The following is a 27,243-nucleotide window of genomic DNA, read 5'->3' on the forward strand; positions in this document are numbered from 1 at the left end:
AAGTATGTCCTAAAAAAAGTAAGTCTCCCATTCCTGTGCGGAGTTATGATTTGTTTTTTACTAAATAACCAGTATACTCATTCCAGCCACTAGGGGGCAACTTAAACAAATAAAAAAGAATTCCACACAGGTCCAACAGGGCCACTGACATAAGAGATCAGGACATAAACAACACATTATAGCCACGTGGTAAATTAAGCTTTTAACACCTCAGAGTGTGGAGTGAATGAATAATAAAGTGTAAGCAGTTATTACTTTGGTCACAATTTGCAACAATGTTTTATTTGAAAATAAAAATAAATGGAATAGATACAGACGGCATCTCTGGAATCGCGCGTATGGTCATTATTGAAAACAGTTAAGGGGGAAAGCAATTTTGAGAAAATCTAAACTTTCTCTAATTATTCAAAAACTGCTTCAACAAATGCTGAATTATGAATATAGTTTTATACTAAATAAAAATACAAAGACATGGAGAGGAGCAAAGTGGTTCAACAGCACATACATACATAAAAAAAACGGAGAACGCTAACATGATGCTACATGCTAGCATTGTGCTAATGCTAACGCTAGCTAGCGCTTGCTATGACTTCCGTTTTTTCACTTCTACTGAACAATCTGCTGTGAAAAAATATCCTTATGGACCCCAGTTACACTTGATTTTATTTGTATGTGATAGATAAGTTTACATTACACCAGAAAATGGCTAAAAAGAGTGAAAAATTGTGTTTCCCAGAAGATTCTATTTTCCCCCTGGGCGAGGCCACGCCCCCTTCTATGACGAGATGCCGTCTGTATTTCAAATTAAAATAAAGTGTGAAGACTTGATTGCTGTTTTTGCAAACCGCTACAGCTAAATAAACATGTGCCTGGAATCAAGTGTTGATCTGGTGGATATAGTAGTTGGGACGACTGTGCCAGGCGAGTAATCTCTACTTCACAATGAGGCCTGCTGTGTTTTGGTCTGGGTCATACAATTCTATGTTATAGCCAACCCGGCCCGGCCCCCCATCACAGTCAGGAACAATTATGTGGCCCCAGAGAGAAAAGTTTGAGGACCCCTGTTTTAGATGATTTAAAGGGACTATACGGAGTTTAAGCGTGTTAAAATTAAGTATTTTCCTCCCCCTACATGTTCCAGCCATGTCCTAATGTGTAGAATGAGCTCAGACCTGTTCACCACAACTGCCTCTAAAATCCTGCACTGTCACTCAGAAAGATGTTACTTCGGGTCTGAAGTGCCGTCATGCATGAGCTTAATATAGAAGCTGCAGTTTCACGTATGACCTGAGGTGGCAGTAGTGAGTATAAAATGGCCAACTTGCATCTAGCCCCTTTAAATAAAAAAAAAGGTTACATCTTGTTTATGAAAGGCTAAATCCCAAAGTCTGAGCTCCCGTAAATCCCATCACTACTAAAGCCTTATGAATGAATGAATATTTTAATTGGACAATAGAAAAGATACATAAAAACAAGTTTATTTATATGAACTATATGTCTACATTGCCCGACCAAAAGGAACGCCACAAGCAAACCCGCTCTAATACATTCGCTGTTTCAAAAAGTTTGGGCGATGTCAGAAGATTCAGTGCTGCATTAATGTTTCACTAAGATCTTGTATTGATGTTGGGAGAGTGCGACCACAGCACAAAGCCTTCTCCAGCACTTCCCTAACACTCTCAATGGGGTTAAGATCTGGACTCTGAGGCGGAAAATCCATTTGATCTGCCCTGATCCACTATTTCACAATGTGAGTCCAATGAATCCTGGCATTGCCTATCTTGGAATATACCCGTGCCATCAGGGAAGAAGAAATCCATCGATGGAATAATCTGGTTGCATTCTTTTAAGCTAGACCTGACCAACTACGGCAAACCCAGATCCGAACAGTTGGTCGGGCAGTGTATAGACCAAGTGTATGTTTGATTCTGACCACATTTACTTCATCTCGTTGGCCTTTATCGTCCTCACTTCATTGTAAACCATTCGAAGCTCAGCCGAAGAATCAGCCGAACCAAACGAGCAGCCCCTGTGTCACCGCGAGCAGCAGGTCCAGGACTCAAATAGAGCCGGTTTCCTTTGCAGAAGTGGAACATTTTGTCACCTGCACTTTGTTATTGTTGTTCTACACTGCGGTGGAAACACAAGGCTTTGCTGCGACTCCGCGGTGCTGCCGTGACCTTTTCCATCCGAACCGCTCGGTCGTAACAAGGATTACTTCAGACAGGAGGAAGTCTTTTAGAGGCAAAGCAGCTGTGTGCAATGCCTGGTTATAAAGCAGAGTAAATACTATACACAAGCAATGGTGCAGATCATATCCCACACCATCGGATATAATGCAAAAGAGAAGAAGACAATAAAGCAGCATAGTTTCCTTCTTAGGTATTTCTTCAAACGCATCTGAATGACCCTCCTGCATTTGCCTGGATATGGAAAACAACGATAAGTGGAGAAACCAATCAGTGAAGGGTGGCGTGTGTCATTGTGATGTTATTAGAGGCTCCAAACTAATATTATAAGTGAGGTTATAAGTCACAAAACGCACCTACTGTCGATGATTTTTGGTCATTTACCGCCGCTTGGCAAAAAAGGTATCTGTTGTTGCTTGTCATCCAATGGTTATTGTGGGGCTTAAGGAACCAGTGTTAATTTCGTCGACTAAAATATTTAGTCTTAATTTTAGTCAAAGTGATATTTTTTCCGACTAAAATTGGACTAAAACTAAATTAAAAGTTTCTCATGAGACTAAAACTATAACTAAAATGTCCAGATATTTTAGTCGACTAAAATAAGACTAAATGAAAATGAAAAGGAGAGACTAAAATCATCCAAACGTCTATTGACAGTCTGAAAGAGCCTCATATCATTTAAATTAGTTAGTTAGTAAATTTATTTTCTTCGGTCATATGAACATTTAAATCACATGTCATATGTTTTCCAAATATCTTAGACATTTTACAATAAGAAATCACATACATTAAGAATTTAATCTAAATGATGCCTGACCGAAAGGAGTTTAGGCTGAAGCTAAGACTTATTCTGCCTAATCCCTTTTACAACTGTGACTCTGTGTCCAAAGATGACACACTATACACTTTCTCTAACACCAACGATGGAAACACTTAAGCACAAAACTTAAACTTCAACAATCAAAAATGATGCTTTGTTTCCTCGATCGACTTCTTTTCTAATGGTCTTCATTCAAGTGTTCTATACTTCTCTATCATGTTTAACTATACATTTTCTTAAATGCTTTAATAGTTTTGGAGCCTTAAGTTGAATAGATAAACCGTTCCATAGAGCAACGCCTTTAACTGATAAACACCTCCTCTTAGTATTACTGTGCGCCAGAGGTTTTTGTAGCAGTTCAGTTCCTCTAAGGTTGTATATAGATTCTCTAGTTTGAAACATCTCCTGTAGACTCTGAGGGAGCATGAGATTGTGAGCTTTGTACATCACAACTGCTGTGTAAACATCAACAAGATCATGCAATTTTAAGATATTTAGTCTAATAAAAAGTGGATTTGTTGGAGCCAAGTATTCTGCACGGCTGATCACTCTAACTGCTTTCTTTTGCAATAAAAATATAGGTTGTATATTAGAGTAAATTCACTGCCAAAGGATCAGCTCTGAGCTTTATTCATGTGGGAGCAGCTCCATAAAGCAGAGGAACAAGATTAAATATGATTATAATGAATATTATAAATGCTAAATTAGTCTTAAATTTAGTCGACTAAATTGACATGCAATTTTAGTCAACTAAAACTAGACTAAAACGTTTTTTTTTACTAAATCTCGACTAAAATTAAATTACATTTTAGTCAAAAGACTAAAACTAAAACTAAAATAAAATATGTTTGTCAAAATTAACACTGTACTAACACTCACGGCCAGTATGCAACATGTTAAGGTTTTTTTCTGAAGCATAGATCTATATAAAAGAGATCGGCGGGTCACATTCAGCCACATTCATAGTAATGATCCCGCGTGGCCTGTGAAATTTACATGGCTGCTCCTTGAAAGACCGATAAGGCGCCACCCTCTGAGCCTCCACAGAGCCTGTCAATCATAGACTTAGGCTTCCACTTTTTATTTCTGCTGCACAAAGACCAGAGTGGTTAAAAATATGATACCTCAGCCAGCGCTGTCACATGGGTCAAGGCCATTTTCATAAAAAAAATAAACTCTTTGGAGCCAGGCAAAGACTACATAGGAATGCTGTTTACCAAGTGTCTTTTGGTGTCGCCCCTGGCCACCAGGGGGTGGTATTACAGTAATATTCCTCACCCATTGGATAGAAGTGATTTGTTGAACATTATAGCCCATATCTCAGTAACATCAGCCAACAGAGCTGCTGAACATTGGATTAGCAGCAGATAATTTCTGATAAATATATTTAACACATTATAGCATCAGAATACGTAAAAGTGAACACGGCATTTAGTATTCTACATTTTAAAACAGCATTCATTGCGTCTTCAATGAAGGTATTCGAGTCGTCTTCTGTACTCAGTGGTTGGAGTCCAGGTAGATTCCTTGATTAAGTCGTCTAATCCTCAAATCCAAAATCCTCATCACATAGTTTTGTTGCAACGTCTCTGCTGTATACCCTGCTTCCAGGGCCTTCTGCTTCAGGCAGCTGGGCATCAATAAGAAGGGAAGAAGAAGAAGGGTGTCTCTCCCAAAGTTGGCAACAAGATGTCTGTGTAAGCTCTCAGTCGTACAGGAGTCTCTTGAGACTCCAGCCACTGAGTACAGAAGACGACTCGAATACCTTCATTGAAGATGGACAACTCCTGTACAACTGAGAGCTTACACAGACAGCATTCATTGCAGTTTGGAAACAATCTGGATTTTTTGCCAACATGACGAACTAAGAATGCTTTAAATTGATTTAACATTTGGAGTGAGGGTATTGGTTCATTTTCATCTAAATTAATAGCTTTTTCCGTCTTCCTTTGCAGAGTATCTCACCATCGGCCTCTCATCGGTGAAGCGGAAACGCGGGAACTACCTTTTGGAAACCATCAAATCCATCTTCGACCAGTCCAGCTACGAGGAGCTGAAGGAGATCGTGGTCGTGGTGCACTTGGCCGATTTCGACCTGGTGTGGTGCGAGAACCTTGTCCAGGAAATCTCCCGCAAGTTCGCCCACCACATCATCGCCGGACGCCTGCTGGTCATCCAAGCGCCGGAGGACTTCTACCCGTCTTTGGATGGACTGAAACGAAACTACAACGACCCGGAAGACCGAGTCCGGTTCCGCTCGAAGCAAAACGTGGACTACGCCTTCCTGCTGAACTTTTGCACCAACCTGTCCCAGTTTTACATGATGCTGGAAGACGACGTCCGCTGCTCCAGAAACTTCCTGACCGCGCTGAAGAAGGTCATCACCTCGCGGGAAGGTTCGTACTGGGTCACGCTGGAATTCTCCAAACTGGGATACATCGGGAAGCTGTACCACTCGCGGGATTTGCCGAGGCTCGCGCACTTCCTGCTCATGTTCTACCAGGAGATGCCGTGCGACTGGCTGCTCATACACTTCCGCGGGCTGCTCGCACAGAAGGACGTCATCAGGTTCAAGCCGTCGCTGTTCCAACACATGGGATACTACTCGTCGTACAAGGGCGCGGAGAACAAGCTGAAGGACGACGACTTCGAGGAGGACTCCCTGGACATTCCCGACAACCCGCCCGCGAACCTGTACACCAACATGAACGTCTTCGAGACGTACGACGCGACGAAGGCGTACAGCACCATCGACGAGTACTTCTGGGGCAAGCCGCCGGCGACCGGAGACTTCTTCATGATCGTGTTCAACCGGTCGGCCAAAATCAGCAAGATCAAGGTGGCCACGGGCTCGGACGACCGGCAAAACGACGTCCTGCATCACGGGGCGCTGGAGGTCGGGGAGAAGCTGGTGGGGACGAAGAAGGGAAAGCAGTGCTCCAGCTTCATCACCATCGGGGAGTTTAAAAACGGCAACGTGGAGGTGCAGGACGTGGACCGTAAAATCGCGTTCGACATCGAATGCATCAGGATTGTGGTCACGGCCAATCAGAAAGAGTGGCTCATAATCCGGAGTATAAGTATATGGACAACGCAGCCGCCGAGCCAGTGACTGCAGAACTCTTAAGAACAAGTTTCTATCATTTAATAATATGAGTTCCTATGATTTCCTATTTATTTATTTTGTATGTATTTATTGACGAAGCTGTAGTTTTTTATACCTGAATGTAAATGTCGTTCTAAAAGGGACCGTGTGGTTAAACTTGTTTCCGGGCATGTCTTTTGTAAATGTTTTATGAAAGCAATTCTAGACTAAATAATGTCCTTTACAAATGTCATAGATGTGAGTGGGGAGGCCTATAAGTCAGGAATAAGGAACAGTTTGTTTAAAGATGTTTAGTTTCTCAAAAGTAATGTTTTAAATCCAGCAATATCCAGGTACTTCCTGTGCAGGGGAAGGGGTTGTGGATCTCTCCCGTGCAAAGTCCGGCCGGCCATGTGACGGTCTCATTGTATTCTATAGCCTTGGTAAAGTCAGTTTATTTATTCTGACGAGAGCGGCGGCCATGTTGAGATTGAAGGAAGAGCCAAAGTCTGATGGAGTGTTAGAATACAATCCTGATAACATCCCACTGGTCAATAGAGAAAGCACAACCACCTAAAAGTCAAATTAACAAAGTAATTTAAAAGGAAATCACAGTATTAGGTAAAGTCCCCATTTACTTTTCATCAGTGGTTCCCAAAGTGGGGTCCGGACGGGAGGGAATTTTCTTGTACAATGCTTTTCAGAGCATTGCACCAACGGACCTGACCATCACCACTCACTCACACCGGCCTAATGTTATTCCCCTTTGGTCCTTCGTCCAGGTACTAACCAGGTCTACTCTGTTTAGCGTGAGAGATCTGATGAGATTTTGTTCAAACTTACTGCTTTAATAATAATAATAATGCATTGCTTTTGTATAGCACTTTTCTGGACACTCAAAGACACTTTACATTGCACTATTCGTTCACTCCATACTCGGTGGAGGTCAGCTACTACCCAAACGGTCTCCCATCCAAGTCCTGCCAGGCCCTTCCCTGCTTAGCTTCTATGGTCTGACGGGATTGGGCAGAGCAAAGGCGGTAAATTGAATTAACCGACACCCGAATGCAGTTTAAGACCACTTGAAAAAATTGCAAAAGTTCACATGTTACATGGATGGATCTTATCAAGGTTCCAAGCAGAACTTCAATATGCAACAAGTAGAAGAGTGAGACAAAAAAATGTTTTATTGAAAAGAACCATTAAACTCAAATCTGTTTTTGCAGCTGATCAAAAGTTTAGGACCACGTGTCTTTAAAAGGCCAAATCTGTGCAAAAATGTGAATTCAAAGTAAGTTTCTGTCAGGCATTCATTATGACGTCCGGATGGCAAAGGCAAAACACATTTCGTTTTGGGCGTGTTCATAAGCAGGGCCATCGCTGCTGAGGGCGGACTCAGTAAAACACTGTCCCACACCTGGGTCGCCCTCCTCCAATGATTACGCCCCCTGTCGCCCTGAATCCACCAGGCGGCAGGGGGTGTGACCAGTCTGACGTCCCAACAGGTCCGACAGACTGGTCACACCTCGGAAGTCAGAGCAGCTGATAAGTGACACCTCGTCGCATGTTGGTGGCTGAAACATGTAAAGGTAAAAAGATTTCTCTAACCCTAGTGTCCGACAAAATGAACCCATAAAATTGATACAGTCATTTTGAATGTCTTAAAAGATCCTGAGGGTTATGGAACTACAAAGTCAAGTGGACCCAAAAACATATCCCCAGCACTGGCGGTCCGTCAACACACTGGACCATCCTGCACCCAAATGAAGGCTTTACTTTTATGGGGCAAAAAGTATGTCACGCAACAAAAGATTAAAAAAACGTAAGGTATAGAGTTCGGGAAATTCCACAGTTACCATGGAGATCCGCCATCTTTGCAGCTGTTAGTATACATTTCCATTGACAAACACTAGCTAAAAAGTGGAGAAAAAAGCCATGGAAGAACTCCATTAACTACTGAGTTACTGCTGGTAAACACACCCAACTCACTGTGGTGTCCAAGTCTTTTAATGTGAACAATAACTCTGGTATTTTAACTTTTAAAATCTCCATTAGTTTACAATTGCTGCTAATCCCACAATGCTTAGCGATATGACGCCACATTCCCGAACTCTATAGCGCCTTTACGAGTCATTTTGAATCGAGTGAATTTCTTTCATTTACTCTGGACTTTGGGAATGGCTTGCTACATAAATTCCAATGGATTCCAATGGATTAATATGGCAATATCTGATCTAGTATTTTATAAATGTGTGTGTGTGTGTGTCTGCACCATTCAAGGCGGCACAAACCATAACATCTCATATACAAACGTCTTTATAGTATACAGTGAGAGAATCATATGGTTGGCCTGGCCTCAAACCTACAGTATTTCTATAAAAATAAACACTTGTTTAAATCGTTTGTCTGAAGCAGGGCTGAGTTTGGATCATTAACGAATTGCCACCTGAGCAGCTAGCTTTAAACTGAACATTTGGATTTGATGTTTGTCCCGTGTTTTAGTCACAAACTCAATTTTCTACCCCAAAATATTCCAAATGTATTAAAATGTCAATTGTAACTGTTTTAAGGCACTGAAGTGGGACGTCCTACGCTCAATAATAAATGTCTGAATGCCCCTCTGCTGTGCACTGATTCTTTAATGGAGAAGACAGTTATCCACAAAGTGAAGAGGATTACTCAGAACATAATACTTCTCCAGGTTTGTGTTTGACGAAGGACTATTGTAAAAAGTGCAGCGTTACTTTTAAGAGCAATGAGTCACTTCATGCACCACTTTATTATGAAAATAGCGTGTTTAAGTTTCCAAAAATACACAAATAACCCTCATGTTTTCTGACGCCGAAGCTATGACACAGTAAAGATGAACAAATCGATCTTCACAGAGTTTGTCGGCGACGGTGAGTAGCTTCAAGAAAACACAGGACAGACTATGTAAAGCACAGATTATGAGCAAAATCAGAGTTATTTTTATGATAAGAAAATTCTCTCCCCTCTGATTCACAGTTCGTTTGTCAGCCTTGAACAGAAAGCCTGGCTACATCAGAAGTTTGTTGTTGCCTTTTGTAATTTCACTTTTTATTTATTTCGGCATCAAGGGCCAGATCTTCCGCCTGGCGCAAGGACAGCGCTGCTCCAAAGGTGACGTTAGACGGGCGTCATCTTGCTGCTACAATATGACTGCCCCACTGGCGAGAGGGCGCTGTTAAATGAAATAGGTCGACTGAGGCGTGATTTATTACAGGCAGCACAAACAGCGCTGCTCTCCTATATCAGCCTCACATTCTTTTCCTCATTTACATCGCGCTGCCTCATGTTCTTCCTTTAGCATAACCGGCTTCTATAAGCTCCATCCAGCCCCTTTGGCTCCTCCTGCAGGTGGTGGGTCCACAGAAGGACGGCCTCATGGTTCTACCCGGGCCTGTTGGTCTCTCATAAGAGGCTTCTGAATCGCTCTTTGTCTGACCCGTCAACTCGGACCTGTTTGCCACGAGAGACCCTACCAGGGGCACAAAACCCCCGAACAACAGAGCTTCAGGATCAGTTCAGGATCGCTCAAACCCCTCCACAGCAATACGCCCATGAGCTCAAAGTAAACGTCATTAAAAGCAATGTTGCACACTCGTACTGCTCCGCCAAGTCCGGGTCCGGTTACCAAAGTCTTCCGGCAGCCGCACGGTGGCAACGGAAAGAGTCCGCAAGAAGTCTATTTTTGAGTCCTACGGATCAAGCGGAGTCCTACGGATCAAGCTGACAGAAAAGCACGGGCCAAGAAGGAAGTCGGGTCTCGTGAGAGAAGAAGATTCCCTGTATTTCAAAATAAAATCTGTCTGCTCACTACTTATCTGGACTCATTTATCACCTGTACACGAGCATAACGTCCATTACCAGTGACACGGGGGCACTAGTGTGTTGCAAAGCATCCACTTCACTGGGGAGAGTCGTTGTACTGGCAAATACGGCATTTGTTTACTAAAATACTTATATACAGAGCTACTTGTCAAGTGAACTCGCACCAAGAGGGTGAACCCACGTGCACTTCTGTTCTCGCGAGTGCCGTTTCTGTGCCTGGCACAGAGTCTGGCGCTGGAAACGGCAGAACCACAGTGTCAGCCGGACTCACTGTGAGTGGTAGTTTGTAGGAAAACCCGGACTGGACTGAACCGAACCCGAACTGAACCCGGACCGTAGTTAATGTGAGCTGGGGGTTAAGGTGACGGTTCAAGGAGAGGCTTTTAAGCTCTATCGGTCAAACTGAGTACTTGAGTTATACATTACATGTGTCCGTGTACCGAGAGAAAGAGACATACACTGGTCCTGCTGTAGTGCCAGTCTGTTCTGTACATTACTGCGTTAACGGGACCCAAACAAAAGCACGTGTTCCCCCACTCCCCCACCACCCTTTGCCCTGCCCTCAGCCCTTCCAGGTCGCGGAGTCTTGATTGGAAGAAAAAGGTTGTTCTGCCTAAAATCGCCATTGGCCACGGGAGTCTGTCCTGCCCACTTACAGCAGGAGGTCCTACTCCTAAGCGAAAGATTTCTGCTTTATCCTGCGTTTAGAAACACAAGATCGGTCCCCAAGAGTTACACAATTTTATCTGTCTCTAATTTATACAGTTTGCTTTTTTTGTGCCTTTTTAAGAAGCTGCTCGTGAAGAAAACATTAAAGAGAAACACCAGTTCCTTTCCAAGAGGACTCTGAGGACTCTCACATGGCAGTAACTTATGCATGACAAGAAACACTGGTTATAATGGAGTAGATTTTGTCTCCTTTAAAGGTCCCATAAACTCAGGCCTTAGTATTCATGAGCGCGGTGATGTTCCTGTAGTCTTTCAACAATCCGAACAGGTGCCTGAACAGCCGCACCATATGCTCCACTCTGTATAATCTCCATTTCCTTGTACTTTTCCTTTGTCTGTGCTGCTCCTGTTCTGTTGTCTGTTTACGTGCGAGCTGCTCTGACAGTGCCCCTCTCCCTTCTCTCCCCTCACCCCCCCCCCCCCTCTCCCCCCCCCTCTCTCCCCCCCTCTCTCTCTTTCCCTTCGGTAAATTGCTCTTTGTTTTCCCGTACAGCTCCCCTGCAGCGAAGGCGAAGTCTCTATCGGATCCTTCCACAGCGGCGCCAGACGCAGAATGAGTTTGTGAACCTGGGAGAGTTTCCTTTGGGGAGAAATTGAGTTTAAAGTCTTTGGTTAAAATGGACTGGAAGTGAGAGAATGTTTCTATTGCGGCCAAAAAGAGGCCGTCAAAGATAAGACTTTGTTTGTGTAGCACCTTTCACAGTCATAACAGAGTAAACACAGCTTTCTCTCAAATATTGGAAAATGGATCTGCTTTCGCTTGTGTCGCCGCCTTTAATTTGTCTCATAATTCCTACAGGCTGCGAGCGTGTGAAAATTTCATCGGTCTCTAGGTTAGGCGGTTTGCTTTTCGCTGATGCTTTTTTAATGGAGTTAAGACTAATTTCACCGCTGTTTTAAGAAGCTGGTAGTAAACAATGCATTATTCAAACCCACACTCTGCAGCTTTTCAGATCATGTGCCGACTTATTAAACTTAGAATTAAACGAGGTGGGCGGAGCATTCAAGATATTTACTCACATTTTGGGGTCATTAGTCTTTTAATTCATCTATTTATGTCTCAAAGTTGAAGAAAACTATGGATTTCTTGTCTTTGTTGTGAACTTGAATTGGAGCTCAACAGAGGAGGCTCATGTGTTATCTGTTAGGAAGAGAGGCGGTGCAGTAGTACTCGTGCCTCACAGCTAGAAGCTGGGCCGACTTAAAGGGACTATACAGAGTTTTAGAAATGTTAGAATTAAGTATTTTCCTCCCCTTACATGTTCCAACCATGTCTTAATGTGTAGAATGAGCCCAGACCTGTTCGCCACAACTGCCTCTAAAATCCTGCACTGTCACTGAACATTTTTTACTTCGGGTCCGAAGTGCCGTCATGCATGAGCTTAATATAGAAGCTGCAGTTACACATGTGACCAGAGGTGGCAGTAGTGAGTAGAAAATGGCTAACTTGCATCTAGCCCCTTTAACCTACCCATAGGCCACTGGGCTAACCATGAAATATAGCTCACTTATACTCACAGATGTGTGTTTCCAATCAGAAAACTATGGAGCCCCTAAAGTTCCCTAAAGGGAGGGGGAAAAAAAGTTATTTGTATTTTTTTTTTGTAGGCCCCTGGGCCCCCGGGCTCCAGCCTAGGCAAGCCAATGGCCGCTGGCTGCTCTGCTTGATGATGACACTAGAGGCCGCCATTGCTGTAGTAACTCCATATAGCTGCTAGTCTCCCATTAGACAGCATTGCACTTCAAACACGTTAAAAAGAACTTTAAAGCCTGGTTTCTAATTTTCTTAAACTTTCTACAGCTAGATATTCCTCCAGTGATAACACTGGGTTAGTTACAATAAAAGAAACCAGAAACCACTGGAGCTGCACAAACTACACATAACGAAGATTATGCCCTTTTTAGGAACATGCCTCATCAGAGCTGGGGAGGAGGAGTCTGTAAATCCGCTATGATTTCCCCCTCGAACGTGGTCCTTGTGGTAAACGGGGATGAATGAGGAATGACCGTCTATTAATAATATGTCAATTTTCTACCGAGTTTCAAACGGTTTGGTTTGCTATAAACCTCAGAGATGTAGGCATGACACGGCATACATATGAATAAAAAAAGAAAATCTTTATTTCAGCATGTTCCAGCTTTCAGAATTATAGCCACGTTAATAACGTTTGTAAGAAACCAAACCGTTTGTAAATCCGTGACGATTTGAGCGAGATAAGAGGATTTGTGCTGATCACTTACCTGAGCCAGAAAGCTTCCCTGTGGCAAGATGGCCGCCCGTTATGCCAGAAGTGACTCTGCCTTAAGACATCTAGCCTTTATATATACTGTATCTATGATTCAGACAGAAGCCACGACTTCCTCCTCGCTGAGTGACGTCATGTGTAGATTTTGAAAATGTTTTGATCCGAATTGATTTGTTGTTGCAAATGTTTATTTTATGAATCAGAACGAGCGTTTGGGCACTTTTACAGCCGTTTTATTTGACATTTAAAGAGACCAGATGCAAGTTAGTCATTTTTAAACTCATTACTTCTATATTAAGCCCGTGCATGACGGCAACTTTTTGAGTGACCGTGCCGGATTTTAGAGGCAGTTGTGGTCATCATCACAAAAAGATAAAAACGCCAGAGAATGAGTGCACTACGTCTGCTAAAAGTTTGATAAATAAAAGTATTTCTGCGATAAAGACCGACCAAACTCATGAGACATGAATGGATTCTACATAAATGAAGAAAACGGCTTGGATTATTTGCCTTTTTGTCTGAGAGAGGAAGCTATCAATCATTTAACAGCTCGAGCTAAAGGCTAGCAGCAAACGTTAGGATCTTTTCTCTCTCGTTCTTCTCTCTGGACATTCGGACACCCCTAGAAAATGCCGTGACCACTATAGAGCACTATATAGGGAATATTGAGGACTATATTCGGACGAAGCCAAAGTCTCTGGGAGGCAAAGTTGTGTTTTCAGTCCCGGTTAGTCCCTAAACCTTGTTTCCCAGTGCTCTTATGGTTTACACAGCCCCATAACCTTCCTGTTAAGCCGGTCTCCACAGCGTCAGACCTGTTTTACTGCCTGCGCTCTCTCTCTCCTCGTTCTAAACCCTCCTGTGTTGGATGTGAAATTAAAATGGCCACCTCTTCGCCGCGCGACATTGTTTTCCACGGCGTATTTCCCCGGACGTCTCCTCTCATCTGTGTGAATGATGCCGCGCGGATCGGCGGCAAACAAAGCCGAGCGTGTGTGGGAGAAAATAATAGAGCGCCGAGCCGCTTCAATCACGCTTCACCGGCGAGAGGCGAGAGGTGGGCGGGCGGGGATATTTACTCAACTTTGGGGAGGGTTTTAAAGTCGTGCGGAATATGTGGCTCATGAATCTGCTTTTGGCGACCTCCTGATGTTTGACGTTTCATGAGTTTAAATAATCAGCCACTTTTGGTTTGCTTCCTGTTGTTTAACCTCTTTACCCCCGTCTTAACCGAACACATTTTCCCCAGTTCAGCTTTACCCAAATCTAAAAGCTTCTTGACTCAAGTTCACAGCCTATAAGCCAGTGTCACACCGTTTTCCTCCTTTTTTCCTTCCTTGCTGCTGTGTTGTCGTCACCTATTTTGGTCATTTGGTCTTTTTTCTGCTTTTTGTTGATTTTTATCATGTTTTTGTCGCTCTTCTCACTTTTTTGGGGCATTTGTGCTCAAAACGTAGCAAAAAAGTGACACAAAAAGCGACAAATACAGGCAGGAAAAGCAACAACAACACAATAAAAAAGTGTCAAAAAACGCTACAAGTGAATGACAATAAAGTAACAAAAAAACAACAAAAACATGACAATAAAGCCACAGGAAAAAGCGATGAAAAAATGACCAAAAAAAACAACCACGAAAACATGACAAAAAAGCGACAAAAACACAACAAAGACGCTTCAAAACTGTGACCATGAAAAAATAAAGATGCGATTAGTTTTCTACACCTTGATGTTTGGGAGACTCCAGAGGCACCATCAGCTTCAAATACCTGTCTGCTGATTTTGTAGCAGCTGTTCTCTTAATCTGATGTATTTGTCTGGCAGGAACCGTCCTTATTGTGCCTTTATCTGCATAAACTGTGTGCTCTGAATCAGCCACAAATCTCTTAACAGTACGACGATTACGCTTAATCTTTCGTGAAATATTGAAGGTTTTCCTACCTTGTCCAAGGCATTCAACTATTTCACGCTTTTCATCAGTAGAGAGATCCTTTTTCTTTCCCTTATTGTTTGAAAATGGTGGTCTGTTGACGCCTTTTTTTCAGTAGTTTTTCCCTTAACTGGGCTTAACCTGACAACTAATCATCCCAGGTCTCTGAGATTGATGTCAGTGATTCAAAGAGCCCTGAGACTTTTTCACTTTAAAACACTGAAATATCATTTGCACAATAATTTGGAATGCAGTGTCAGTCTTAGCTTTCAAATGAGACGTGACACTGGCGTATGAGCTGTAAGCTCTAGTCGAGAAGCTTTTAGATTTTGGGTAAAGCTGAACACGCACATGTATCAAAAGTGCACGATAATAACGGTTGATTTCTACAGTGTCTGACTTTACAACATCAGCCAAACTTCAGCTCATGGATCCATCTCAGTGAACGACTGTAATAATGATCCTGGAATCAGACTCAGCGCGACTCCTGCTGTCGCTGATCGAGCCTCTGACGCACGGACGCATGACCAGCACTGGGCCTGGGATATGGGCCCGTCCTTCTGTTGAATTAAACCTGTCCTACTCACTGCTTTTAAAAACAGTCTGTGGCGTCTGAGTAATGTTACCAGAGAGAGCTGCTCCTTTGATTTAAGTGGGTGTGCAAATACATTATCGCAATACTGTCGGCTTCCGTGTACTATCTTCCAGGTCGGATAAGTATTTTCAAATCGCACAGTGAGGTGGTTTTGTCCCCCCCCCGTCTTTTGAAAATTGCACGGTGATGTTTATTTGATAAGCGCGGGGCGACGGAGGCAGCGGCCCGCGGTGGATTTATGGATGAATTTACATTGAGAGGGAACAACCAAAGCGGCATAAATATCTGGGATGGACGGACGGCGAGAGCGGCTCGGTGTTGGCACAAACGCGATCCAAACCTCTCTGTCAACAATACGTCAGCGCTGTATAACAGGAGAGGGGGGGGGGGGGCTCCGACAGCAGCAGGGCCGGTTCCTTTACAGAGCAGGACTTCACAATACCGCGCACTGAGCAATACGTTTTGCTGTGCCTGTCGTTTATGCTTTTCAAATCATCATCTATAACCATTAAAGTGAATATTAATATTAGCGCAAGACTTTTTCTATGAGTCATTCTTCTCATTGGAGCTGCGGGACGTCCAGATGACCTTCAACAGTGATGTTCCAGAGAAAGAGGGCGGGAGAGCTGGAGAGAGCCCTGCAACATGTAGTCTAGAAATGAGTGATTTTTTATTTCATATGTGTGTGGGTCTTAGGCCTTGATTGGAGTTAGTATGAAAAAAATGGCCAGTAAAACAACAAACAAACACACCTACAAAATCCAAACCAGTGTGCCGGATCAAAAATATGCAGCGTAAAGACAAAGAGGAAACAGCACATCCTTTTCGTTTCTCTCGCCACAGTAATAATCCAGGCATCAACCACTCATCAGGCTAAACCTAACTTAAATCGTTCACTGTATGGATTCCTGATGGGTAAATCTATTATCACAGCACATTTCCACCTACATTTCGCTCTCAAAGCGCTTTACATCAAGGAACCACTCACCCATCCACACTCTCATTCATGCACCAGTGTACGCACACGCTGGAGGTGGTGAAGTGTCTTGTGCAAGGACAAAACAACAGTGCGCACCTACAAATCGTCAACCTCGACCTGCTCTACCCCCTGATCATCTATTGTTGCCCCCTCTTTTACTTGGCACGTTAATGTTTGGTCAAATTGAAGCAGCTGCGTTCCGTTTCCGACCTCTCTCTACAAAAAATACCTTGAGATTAGATCGGCCCCAAAATATCAAGCCCGACCCGACCCGAGCCCGCGGTTATAAAGCCCGACCCGACCCAGCCCGAGCAATTAACGTGAATTGTCAGCCCGAACCCGAAACAAACCCGACGTAAATAATTATTTATTTAAAGCTCAGACAGGTGCATCTGCACAGCAGCACCATGTTTGCGAGGTACGCGGCTACGCGCACGGCACACGTGCACGCTGCAGTAGTGCACATACCTGGTGGGCAGAGACGTACGTGGCGCGGAGCAGCTCAATGTGTCTTGTCTCCTCTTTTCCGTATCTCTCTCTCCTCCTCCTTCATGTTTCATAAACATCGCGCTCTACAAAAGCTACTTTTTACGCAGTAACAGGAACCAAACTGCTTATTTATCCACTGTTAAAGGGGCTATATCATGCTATTTTAGCCATTCCAAAGTTAAGTATAGGCATGTATATGATATATTGTACCTCTACCATTATGGAGCATTCATTTTTGTGATAAATATAAGTGTTTTCTGGAGGTATTTTTCAAACCCGGAAGACACAACGCTTCGATTCAGTTAACTCCGCCCCCTCTCTCCGCACATACAACTTTACCGTAATATAAATAAACAACAATAAGTGAAGTTACTTCACGATGCAGTTATACGGAGTTGACATCTGCAACACAGCTTCATAAATGGCTAACACACATGCTAATATGCTAACACACAAGCTAACTCGCGTTTGGACTGACTCACCGCTCTGGTCCGTCGCTGTTTACATTATGGGACTCGCGTTGGTTATAAAAGTTAATCCACTTTGATTCTGGCGAAGGTTCCCCAAACATCCATCAGTGACAATCACAGAAAAACACCATTTTGGCTGATAGTCGCTGAATCCCGGAGAAAAAAACAGCTGAGTGGCCTCTTCCTGAAAAGGGTTGAATATAAAATCCTCGTCCTCGTAGCCAAACTCTTTGTTTCTCTCTTACGACAGAAATAATGAAAAAGCTGTTTTACAAATTAAAATCAGGCCGTAAGCATAGAATTAAGACGTTACATTACAGACGTCGAGCACTTCCGTTCCGTTGTTACGACACAACTGAACACTCAGTCGTTCACCAGGAGAGGGAGGAGCAGCTGCTCAGAGAGCAGGATTCAGGAGGATTACTGAGAGCTCCGTGAATGAAGCCGCAAACCACTCTGGAGGTGTTTTTGATAAGGAAATAGCATAACAACATGGCTAAAAGCTCTAAAAAGTCGATTTTGCATGATATAGGACCTTTAATGAAACGCTGTCCTGAGAGAAAGACTGAAGAGTGATGTTCTCTGTGTGGGGCGGTATCACAGCCTGACCACGCTGCTTAAACGTGACAACACAGCAGCACGTGCGCCCGCCCCCCGCACCTGCACCACCTCCCTCCCGGACTCCTCGATTTTATATTGCGTATTGCCACATTTTGTATCCAATAGACTCCGCCTATTGCATAGATTTTTATTAGAGATTATAACGACATTAATTTAAAAAAATAAATAAATAAATAAAAAACTTGAGCCCGACCCGACCCGAGCCCGACTCTCATGCGGGAAATCTCGGCCCGGCCCGGCCCGAATGTCGGGTCGGGCTCGGGCCAGGCTCGGGCTCGGGCCTAAAATCTAACCTCTACTTGGAACGCCGAACAGGTAATTACAACAAATAAACTCTGAGATGATCAGAGAGCTCCGAGTTCAGATACAGATGAAGACAATAATGGTGTCTCCAGCGGAGAAGTGCAGCAAATGATAAAACTTTAGCAAAACTGCATCAGTGACGTGAACACAGCCTTTAAAAGAACGTTATATATTGCTTTAAAAATGTAATATGTATTACATATTGTTGTTTCAAAAATGTAGCTGAGTTACAGTACTTGAGGCAAAATATAAACAAAAAATCTTAATGCCACCGAGCAAAAGTGCTCATTCTCTCATATTCTGTTTTGACGACATTAGCTATATGCACCTGCAGATCTTATATCAGTGTAGGCTCTCAGATACGTGGTTGTTTTGTGAAGGATTTGAGGCTGTGGCTCTCTGGCCCATTCCAAGTGTCTCTCTAGAGGAGAACTGTCTTGGCAGAACAACACCTACTAGCTCACATTTCTGATGCTTTTTCCCCTCATGCACTGATTTTTGTCCATCTGCAATAAACACACCAGTGTTGCTGACGAAGCCTTTTGGATGAGAGGCGAAACGTTCTACACTTCAACTACAGAGCACAGAAGATGACTTAAGAACCTTCATTGAAGATGCATAGCTTATAGTAAGTAAGTGTAAGTAAGTAAGTAAGTAAGTGTTTTATTTGTCATTGTACAATTGGACAACGAAATTGCGTTCAGGTGTTGGGTTAGTCCTGAGCCGCTGTAGGCCAACCTGAGCAGCTCTTTTTGGAGGTCGGGGAAACCAGAGTATTGCCTTCAGTGCAAACGGTGCAGCGCCTCCTGAGTTTGTCCCTGTTTCAGAGCGTGGTGTCCTGCACTGGTCAGCTCCTCCACCACCTCCTTCTTCCTTAGCCATTTGTGTATTCAGCAGGAACACTCTGTCGGCTCTGGTCATTTTAAAGTCTGAAAAAATGGATGGATGGATGGATGGATGGATGGATGGATGGGTGGATGGGTGGATGGATGGATGGATGGATGGATGGATGGATGGATGGATGGATGGATGGATGGATGGATGGATGGATGGGTGGATGGATGATGGGTGGGTGGGTGGATGGATGGATGGTTTGGATGGATGGATGGATGGATGGATGGATGGATGGATGGATGGATGGATGGATGGATGGATGGATGGATGGATGGATGGATGGATGGATGATGGGTGGGTGGGTGGATGGATGGATGGTTTGGATGGATGGATGGATGGATAGATGGATGGATGGATGGATGGATGGATGGATGGATGGATGGATGGATGGATGGGTGGATGGATGGTTTGGATGGATGGATGGATGGATGGATGGATGGATGGATGGATGGATGGATGGATGGATGGATGGATGGATGCACTGGTCAGCTCCTCCACCACCTCCTTCTTCCTTAGCCATTTGTGTATTCAGCAGGAACACTCTGTCGGCTCTGGTCATTTTAAAGTCTGAAAAATTGGATGGATGGATGGATGGATGGATGGATGGGTGGATGGGTGGATGGGTGGATGGATGGATGGATGGATGGATGGATGGATGGATGGGTGGATGGGTGGATGGGTGGATGGATGGATGGATGGATGGATGGATGGATGGATGGATGGATGGATGGATGGGTGGATGGATGATGGGTGGGTGGGTGGATGGATGGATGGTTTGGATGGATGGATGGATGGATGGATGGATGGATGGATGGATGGATGGATGGATGGATGGATGGATGGATGGCTGGATGATGGGTGGGTGGGTGGATGGATGGATGGTTTGGATGGATGGATGGATGGATAGATGGATGGATGGATGGATGGATGGATGGATGGATGGATGGATGGATGGGTGGATGGATGGATGGATGGATGGATGGATGGATGAATGGATGGATGAATGGATGGATGGTTTGGATGGATGGATGGGTGGATGGATGGATGGATGGATGGATGGATGGATGGAGAGTGATAAAGCCGCGGGGGCAGGGAGTCACTGACCTCTGACATTTGCTGTTGTAAATCTGACTAATTAGCTCTTCCTGTAACTCCACTCTGAACGCTGTGAGGGCAATTTCCTTCATGACTGAAATGTAAAATATAACAAACTGACCTTTTCCACCAGCGCCACAATGACACACGCCTCAAATACAGTGAGTCTGACCCCCAGCCCTGCCCCCAACACTCCCCCATCACTCCCCCGCTCATTAAACCCACCGCCGACTCGGAATATTAAAAAGCTTACTAATGTATGCTTTTCGCTCTCGGCCACAGCGCGGATCTGAAGCGTTTTCAAGGAATTCTCAATGTCAACGGGCTTTTTTATGATCTGATGAATGCAAACAGAGGCGGTGGGTGGAACTGGGCGCGTCGTCTGTAAATACGTGGCTCTCAGGCCCCTTCTGAGAGTCTCCCCAGAGGATTTCCACATTTCTACAGAAGCTTTTTCAGTCAAATGTGAAAACTGTCTTGGCAGAACAAGTCCTACTAACTCACATTTATGATGCATTTTCCCCTCGTGCACTGAATGAAGATGTTTAACGCCGTCTGCAAACATTTAGGTGAATATATATGTATTGAATGTACTGTATTTTTTTTATCACTAAAAGTCTTTGAAGCCGGGCTTTTAAGTTGTCCCCATTAGTTTCCATGTTATAGTGTATCTTCTGGAGTCGCCTGTAGCCTCTAGGAGGTGGTATCGCAGCAATGCCAGCCCCCGCCATGAGGACCAAAGATAAGTGCTTCCTTGTCAATAAAACTTGCTGATGGGAAGAGCATACCAACTATATTCTGATCGTTTCTGAGTCTAACCTAATTAAACTGCAGACATAAATAAGCTCCATAAATGGACTGTAGAACGGTTGCAATGCGAAAATATGAACATATCTGTGAATATTTCACCAATCAAAAAGAAAAAAAAGAAGGAAACAAAAACTCCAAATATGTTTTACATTCAAAATTCTTCAAAATTGCCGCCCTTAATTCTTGGCATTTTCTCCATGAGCTTCATGTGGTCGTCTTCTGAGACCTTCGTCTTCTATATTAATATGTATTTGACCTTTCAGTGACCCAGCGGGTGTTCCGAAAACCTACCAGAAACCCTGGAAAAACCTGAAATAAAATGGATCCTGAAGCATCATAGGAGCTCCTGGGATGGAAAGTAGAGGGACTAATTAACTTTTTTAAATATTAAAAGTTCCCCTTAACGTGGCGGAGGGGTTTGAGCACCCGAATGATCCTGGATGGCAAACTGGTTCTGGGTGATGGGTCAGACAAAGAGTGGTTCAGAAGCCCCTTATGAGAGACCAACATGCCCGGTTAGAATCGTGTGGCCGGCCTCCCATGGACCCACCACCACTTGTGGGAGGAGCCATAAGGGGCTGGTGCAATTTGATTTCCACGACCCGGTAACGGACAAGTGGAAGAAAATGGATGGATGGATGGACATTAAAAGTTGCATAGTGCACCTTTAAGGTCATACTTCATTGTCCCCTTAGGAAAATGTGTCCTCTGCATTTGACCCATCCTTCGATGCCGCTGAGACGACCCGTAAAGAGCAGTGGGCGACGCCCTGGGAACCCATCTCCAGATTTCATCTCCAGGCTGTTAGTCAGAATCACCTGGCTGGAGGATTCACCTATTATACATGTTTTTAGTGGGAGGGGAAACCAGAGTAAACCTTTGCAGACATACGAGCGATCGCTGTTATTGTTTACTTCCGCAATTTTCGCCAGATGTTTGGTAGGCAGCTGATGCATCCAGGCGTCTAACTCGGTTTTATAAAATGATAGATCTGTTACAGCGTAAGAGAAGCAATGCCCTGTTTATGGACATTGTTTTTGCTGATTATAGGATTTTAATAAAATGTTGATCAAATATGAAAATGTAAAATGCCTACCACGGCCAACGGATGTGACGACATTGCGATCGCTCGTATGGGAAGAACATGCAAACTCCACACAGACAGACCCTGTCCAGGTGGGAATCAAACCCGAGACCTTCTTGCCATGATGCACAAGTGCTAACCGCTGTGCCACCGTGCCGTAATGTTCTGTGAAGATGCATCGATGCATGATCGTCTGGACATTTGTTTTTGACAACTCATTTTTTCACATTTATTTTATTCACTGGTTTACTTGGATCGGGACAGTGCATGTTCATGATCCACACCGGATCCTCTCATTCATCCTGGTCTATTGTACATGTTTTTAGTAGGGAAACCATGAGTACCCGGTGGGAATCGAAGCCCGGGACCTTCTTGCTTCAGGAGTGCTAACCCACTGCCCCCCTGTGGCCTGGTATATTTTGTACCTTGCTACTAGATTTCTGTTTTATTATTCCGTTTAGTATATTTTGCTTTGAATATGGAAACACTTTGAGACAGTGTTTTTAAATGTGTTGTATAAATAAACCTGACCGTGACCTTCATAAGTTCTGTGTAAAAAGAGTGAATTAACACAGAGTTCTTTTCAAGGACTCCTCCAGCGTGACACTCAGGCGTCTGCTGAAAGGTCTGGAGATCTGCTGGTTCGAGACGTCTGTTCTCCCAAACAATGGACCACTTCAATCTCCCTCTCTCTCTCCCTCTCTCCCTCTCTCTCTCTCTCTCTCCCTCTCTCTCTCTCTCTCCCTCTCTTCTCTCTCCATCCAAACCTGTTTTTAATGCCTCTCCAGTGCTTTTCCTCCCTCCACCTCCTGCTCCATCTGTTTGTGGCTCCTGCCAATGAACAAATCCTCCACCGCTGGGACAGGAGCGCTCCACTCTGCAGCCTCTCGCAGCCGTCCGAGCGGGGGGAGAAAACAAGAGGAGTAATCAAAAACAATTACCTCCGTGTGCAGCCTCCGTGTGCTTTGAGACGAGAGGGGGGGAGGATGGGGAGGATGGGGGAGCGGGATGGAGCGGGCCGGGTCTCGAGTGGCGGACATATTGTTGTGGATTATCACAGAGAAGACAGCTGTCGCCTCGAGAGAGAAGGGAGACGGATGGGGAAGGTATTGAAGAGTGAACCGTTTGGAGGTAATTAGTGAGGTGAAATAGAGGAGCATTGATTTGTTGCTTTAGGTACAATATCTAAAGACGGGAATCAATAGCAGTGAGAAATCCTGTTCACTTTGGTTATTTCTTCTTTGGCTGTGTACTAAAGTAGATCCTCCTTCACCCGCCCTGAGCAGCCATTGATTGATTTGGTTAGCATATTGCTAGCTAAGAAATGTGACTTGTACCTTGTTTTTTTTTTTTTTTAATTTATCATAGATACTTTTCCCTACGGCCAGCAGTGTGTGCTCACAGCAACAAACAAGATGCTTAAAAGGTCTATTCTCCACACACACACACACACACACACACACACACACACACACACACACACACACACACACACACACACACACACACACACACACACACACACACACATCCATTCATTTCAATTTCACAATGTAAAAAATGCTGACAACAGTAATGTTTCAAGAGAGCTAAAGCCGCTGCTTCCCATTCGCACCGTCTTCTCAGCATCAGCCTGGCTCCACATCTGGAGATTGGTCTCCAGGCGCTGCACTGCGGTCGCCCACTGCTCCTTACAGGATGAGTCAAATGTAGAGGACACATTTCTGGGGATGGGACGATCCACTTTTGTCACGATCCGATACGTATCTCGATACTCAGGGGCCGATCTGATACGTATTGTGATACAGTAATTATGATTAGTTTGTTTATTTGTCCCCTTCTGGAACCGCCACCTTAACGTGGTGGAGGGGTTTGAGTGTCCGAATGATCCTGGGGGCTATATTGGCGGGGGCTTCGTGCCCCTGGTAGGGTCTCCGAGGGCAAACAGGTCCTATAGGTGACGGGTCAGGCAAAGAGCGGTTCAGAAGCCCCTTATGAGAGACCAACAGGCCCGGTTTGAATCGTGAGGCCGTCCTTCTGTGGACCCACCACCTGCAGAAGGAGCCATAAGGGGCTGGTGCAATGTGATTTGGGCAGCTCCAACAGCTGCCCCCACGACCCGGCAACAGAAAAGTGGATGGATGGATGGATGGATGGATGGATGGATTGGAATCCCCATTAGCTTCCACCATGGTGCTTGCTGGCCTTCCTGGGGTTCCGATAAAAAAAGAAAATTGCAAGTGAGACATTACATTGAATAAATATACAGTGTTTTCACAGCACTTTTAGCAAAATATAAAAATGTACAATCACTAAGACAATAGTTCATCGATAAAATTATAAAGGGATTGTGTCAATTATGCCATTAAAAACAACAAATACAATTAGAAATGCAGTAAACATTCAAGAGCATATTGAAAATGCATTATTTCATTAAGCATTTTACCTTTTTTCTTAAAACATTGTGCTGTTGGGAGCTTCCTGAGCTCTTTTGGCAGATCATTTCATAGTGCATTGGCTCTGTATGAAACAGATTTCTTTCAAAAATGAGTCCTAGGATGAGGCAGTACCAAGTCCACTCCACAGGCCCAACGCATCCCATGTGAGTGAGTTTCATTGACATATTTTAATTTTTCAAATAAACATTGATGTTGACGAGTCAAAATGTTTTTCTTTAGAAATAGCAAAAGGTTGTGTTGTCTTTTAATTTGGAGCAAAGGCCACGACAGCATTTGGAAAAGGATCACTGATATGCATAGTGATCCTTTTTCTGTATGACATCCCAGCACTAGACTTATTTTGCATGACCTGGAGTCGTGATGAGTCAGTTTCGTTGACAGCAGATCACACGATAGAGATAGATACACTTGGATTTCGCTCTACAAGCCTGCATTACCAAGTTTCTCAAAGTTCTCGAAAGTTCTCAAAGTAGTTACTCATTCATTCACTCCACACTGGTGGTGGTATAAGCTGCTGTTTGGCCCACAAAGACAAAGTGTTTTCAGTCACCTTGAGTCTCTCCCAGAGTCAATAACAATAAACACGGTGAGGCTCTGACAATGTTCAAATCCAGGCTGAAAACCGTTCTTTTTGCCCGTGCATGTGAAACTGAAAGGATTTTATCTGCTCTCTTGCCTTTTACTGTAATTAATTTATTTTATGTTGATGTTTTATTGATTTGATCTGTTTTCTTGTCATTTTATGCAACTGTGAAGCACTTTGAATTGCCTTGTGTATGAATTGTGCTCTACAAATATAATGCCTTGTAGCCACAGCTGCCTTGGGGTAGACTGACGGAAGCGAGCTCTGTTTACGTGACTGAGGGCACATGTGAAGACCAGACAGGTACAAATGAACTCGTCTAAGCTAAGGTTAGAACGTATATCAGTATGGAAAAACGGTGGCCTGTTGCTTTAAGCACTGTTTTAAAGGTGCTAGATCAGGGGTTTCACACTCATTTGGACTGGGGGGCCAAAAATGCTAACCCAGTGTTGGTCGGGGGCCGCAACAGACGAAGCCCTTTATATTAAGTCAATTTAAAATGATGATTTAAAATAGACTGTACATTTCCTATCTGCACATTTCCAATCAGCTAAACATTTGCTGAGCTTCTAAATTTGAAATTACAGACTTAGACAATTAGTTTTTTTTGTAATTAATCCCATTTTGGTTCAGGGCATCAGTGATCTTTCAGGAGTCAGGTCCAGTTTCTGTCTGTGAGACTATTAAAGAAATGCAAAATGTAGAAAAACAAGGGTCATTTTAATGTAGTGTAGAAAAGCCCGACCAGGGACTGGAGCTGATAATGAGCACCAGCAAAAAGCATCAGCTTCAAACTTGTTTTGTATTGTGTTCATTTTCAAACTCTCCAAATGCCATTTTCCAGACTCTGGTGTGTTTGAGATCAGCTCAGATTCACCTCATGTAAATAATGTGGAGTCACTGACCTCAGGCCTGTTTGTGACCGACAGTTAGAGAACTGATGGGGCTTATGTTTTTTACTGTTAATGTTGCTGTAATAATTTGCAGTAGTTTAATACATTTCCATATTCTCTATTTTTAATTTAACTATGGATCATATGTCCTTAATAAAGATTAAATTTATTGACATGATAATGTAGCTCTGGGAGAGAGATGGAGAGAAAAGGCTCCTCACTTTTCTGTTAGTGACGCTTTTAATACTGATACAATGTGTTCGCTTTGCAAAGTCATAAAGGTATAGTAAAGGTGCTTTTTGTCCTGCTGCAGAGCTGTAACTTTTCCAGCACATGTTTAGCTGAACAACTGAAGTTTCTCCCTCGCGTTCTGACGTCTCCACCTGTTTCAGAAGCTCCTGTCTCTCAGTCGCTGCTTTTAGTCTGTTTCTTTGTTGAAAAAAGTTGATAAGTCGTCTGCAGAAGCGCCGCATCTCTCTTCCCCTGTCTGATGTTGACATTCTCGCGTCCGCAGCAGCAGCAGCAGCGCGGTGCCTCATGGGAAATGTAGTTCTAACGTGTTTAATGCAATTTACCGGCGGGCCGCATATCAGTGTTAATTTTGACAACATATTTTAATTTAGTTTTAGTCTTAGTCTTTTGACTAAAATGTAATGTAATTTTAGTCGAGATTTAGTCGAAAAAATCCTTTTAAATTTTAGTCTAGTTTTAGTCGACTAAATTTAAGACTAATTTAGTCAACTTTGCATTTATAATATTCATCATAATCATTGTTAATTCAGGTCCTCTGCTTCATGGAGCCGCTCCTCATGAACAAAGCTCAGACCTGTACATTTGGCAGTGAATTTACATGATCTGAGGCTCTTTCAGACGGTCAATAGAAGTTTGGATTATTTTAGTCTCTCCCTTTCATTTCTATTTAGTCTTATTTTAGTCGACTAAAATATCTGGACATTTTAGTCCTAGTTTTAGTTTCATGAAAAACTTTTAATTTAGTTTTAGTCCAATTTTAGTCGTCAAAAATATCACTTTGACTAAAATTAAGACTAAATATTTCAGTCGATAAAATTAACACTGCCGCATATAATATAAATAAGTAATTATTTCGCGGGCCGCAAAA

The 27,243-nt window shown here is 43.5% G+C and overlaps 1 protein-coding gene across 2 annotated transcripts in view; it reads left to right on the top strand.

Moving 5' to 3' along the window:
- The window catches only part of mgat4c (mgat4 family member C), a 567,909-nt gene that overhangs the window by 338,791 nt on the left and 201,875 nt on the right, over positions 1-27,243 (top strand). For both annotated transcript variants that reach the window (XM_079560422.1, XM_079560423.1), the window contains one exon: positions 4,965-6,611. In XM_079560422.1, coding sequence (XP_079416548.1) covers positions 4,965-6,121 — 1,157 coding nt within the window. In that variant the 3' untranslated portion in view covers positions 6,122-6,611. The remainder of the gene's footprint in view (positions 1-4,964; positions 6,612-27,243) is intronic.

Source organism: Gobius niger, assembly GCF_951799975.1.
Source record: "Gobius niger genome assembly, chromosome: 7".
Taxonomy (NCBI): domain Eukaryota; kingdom Metazoa; phylum Chordata; class Actinopteri; order Gobiiformes; family Gobiidae; genus Gobius; species Gobius niger.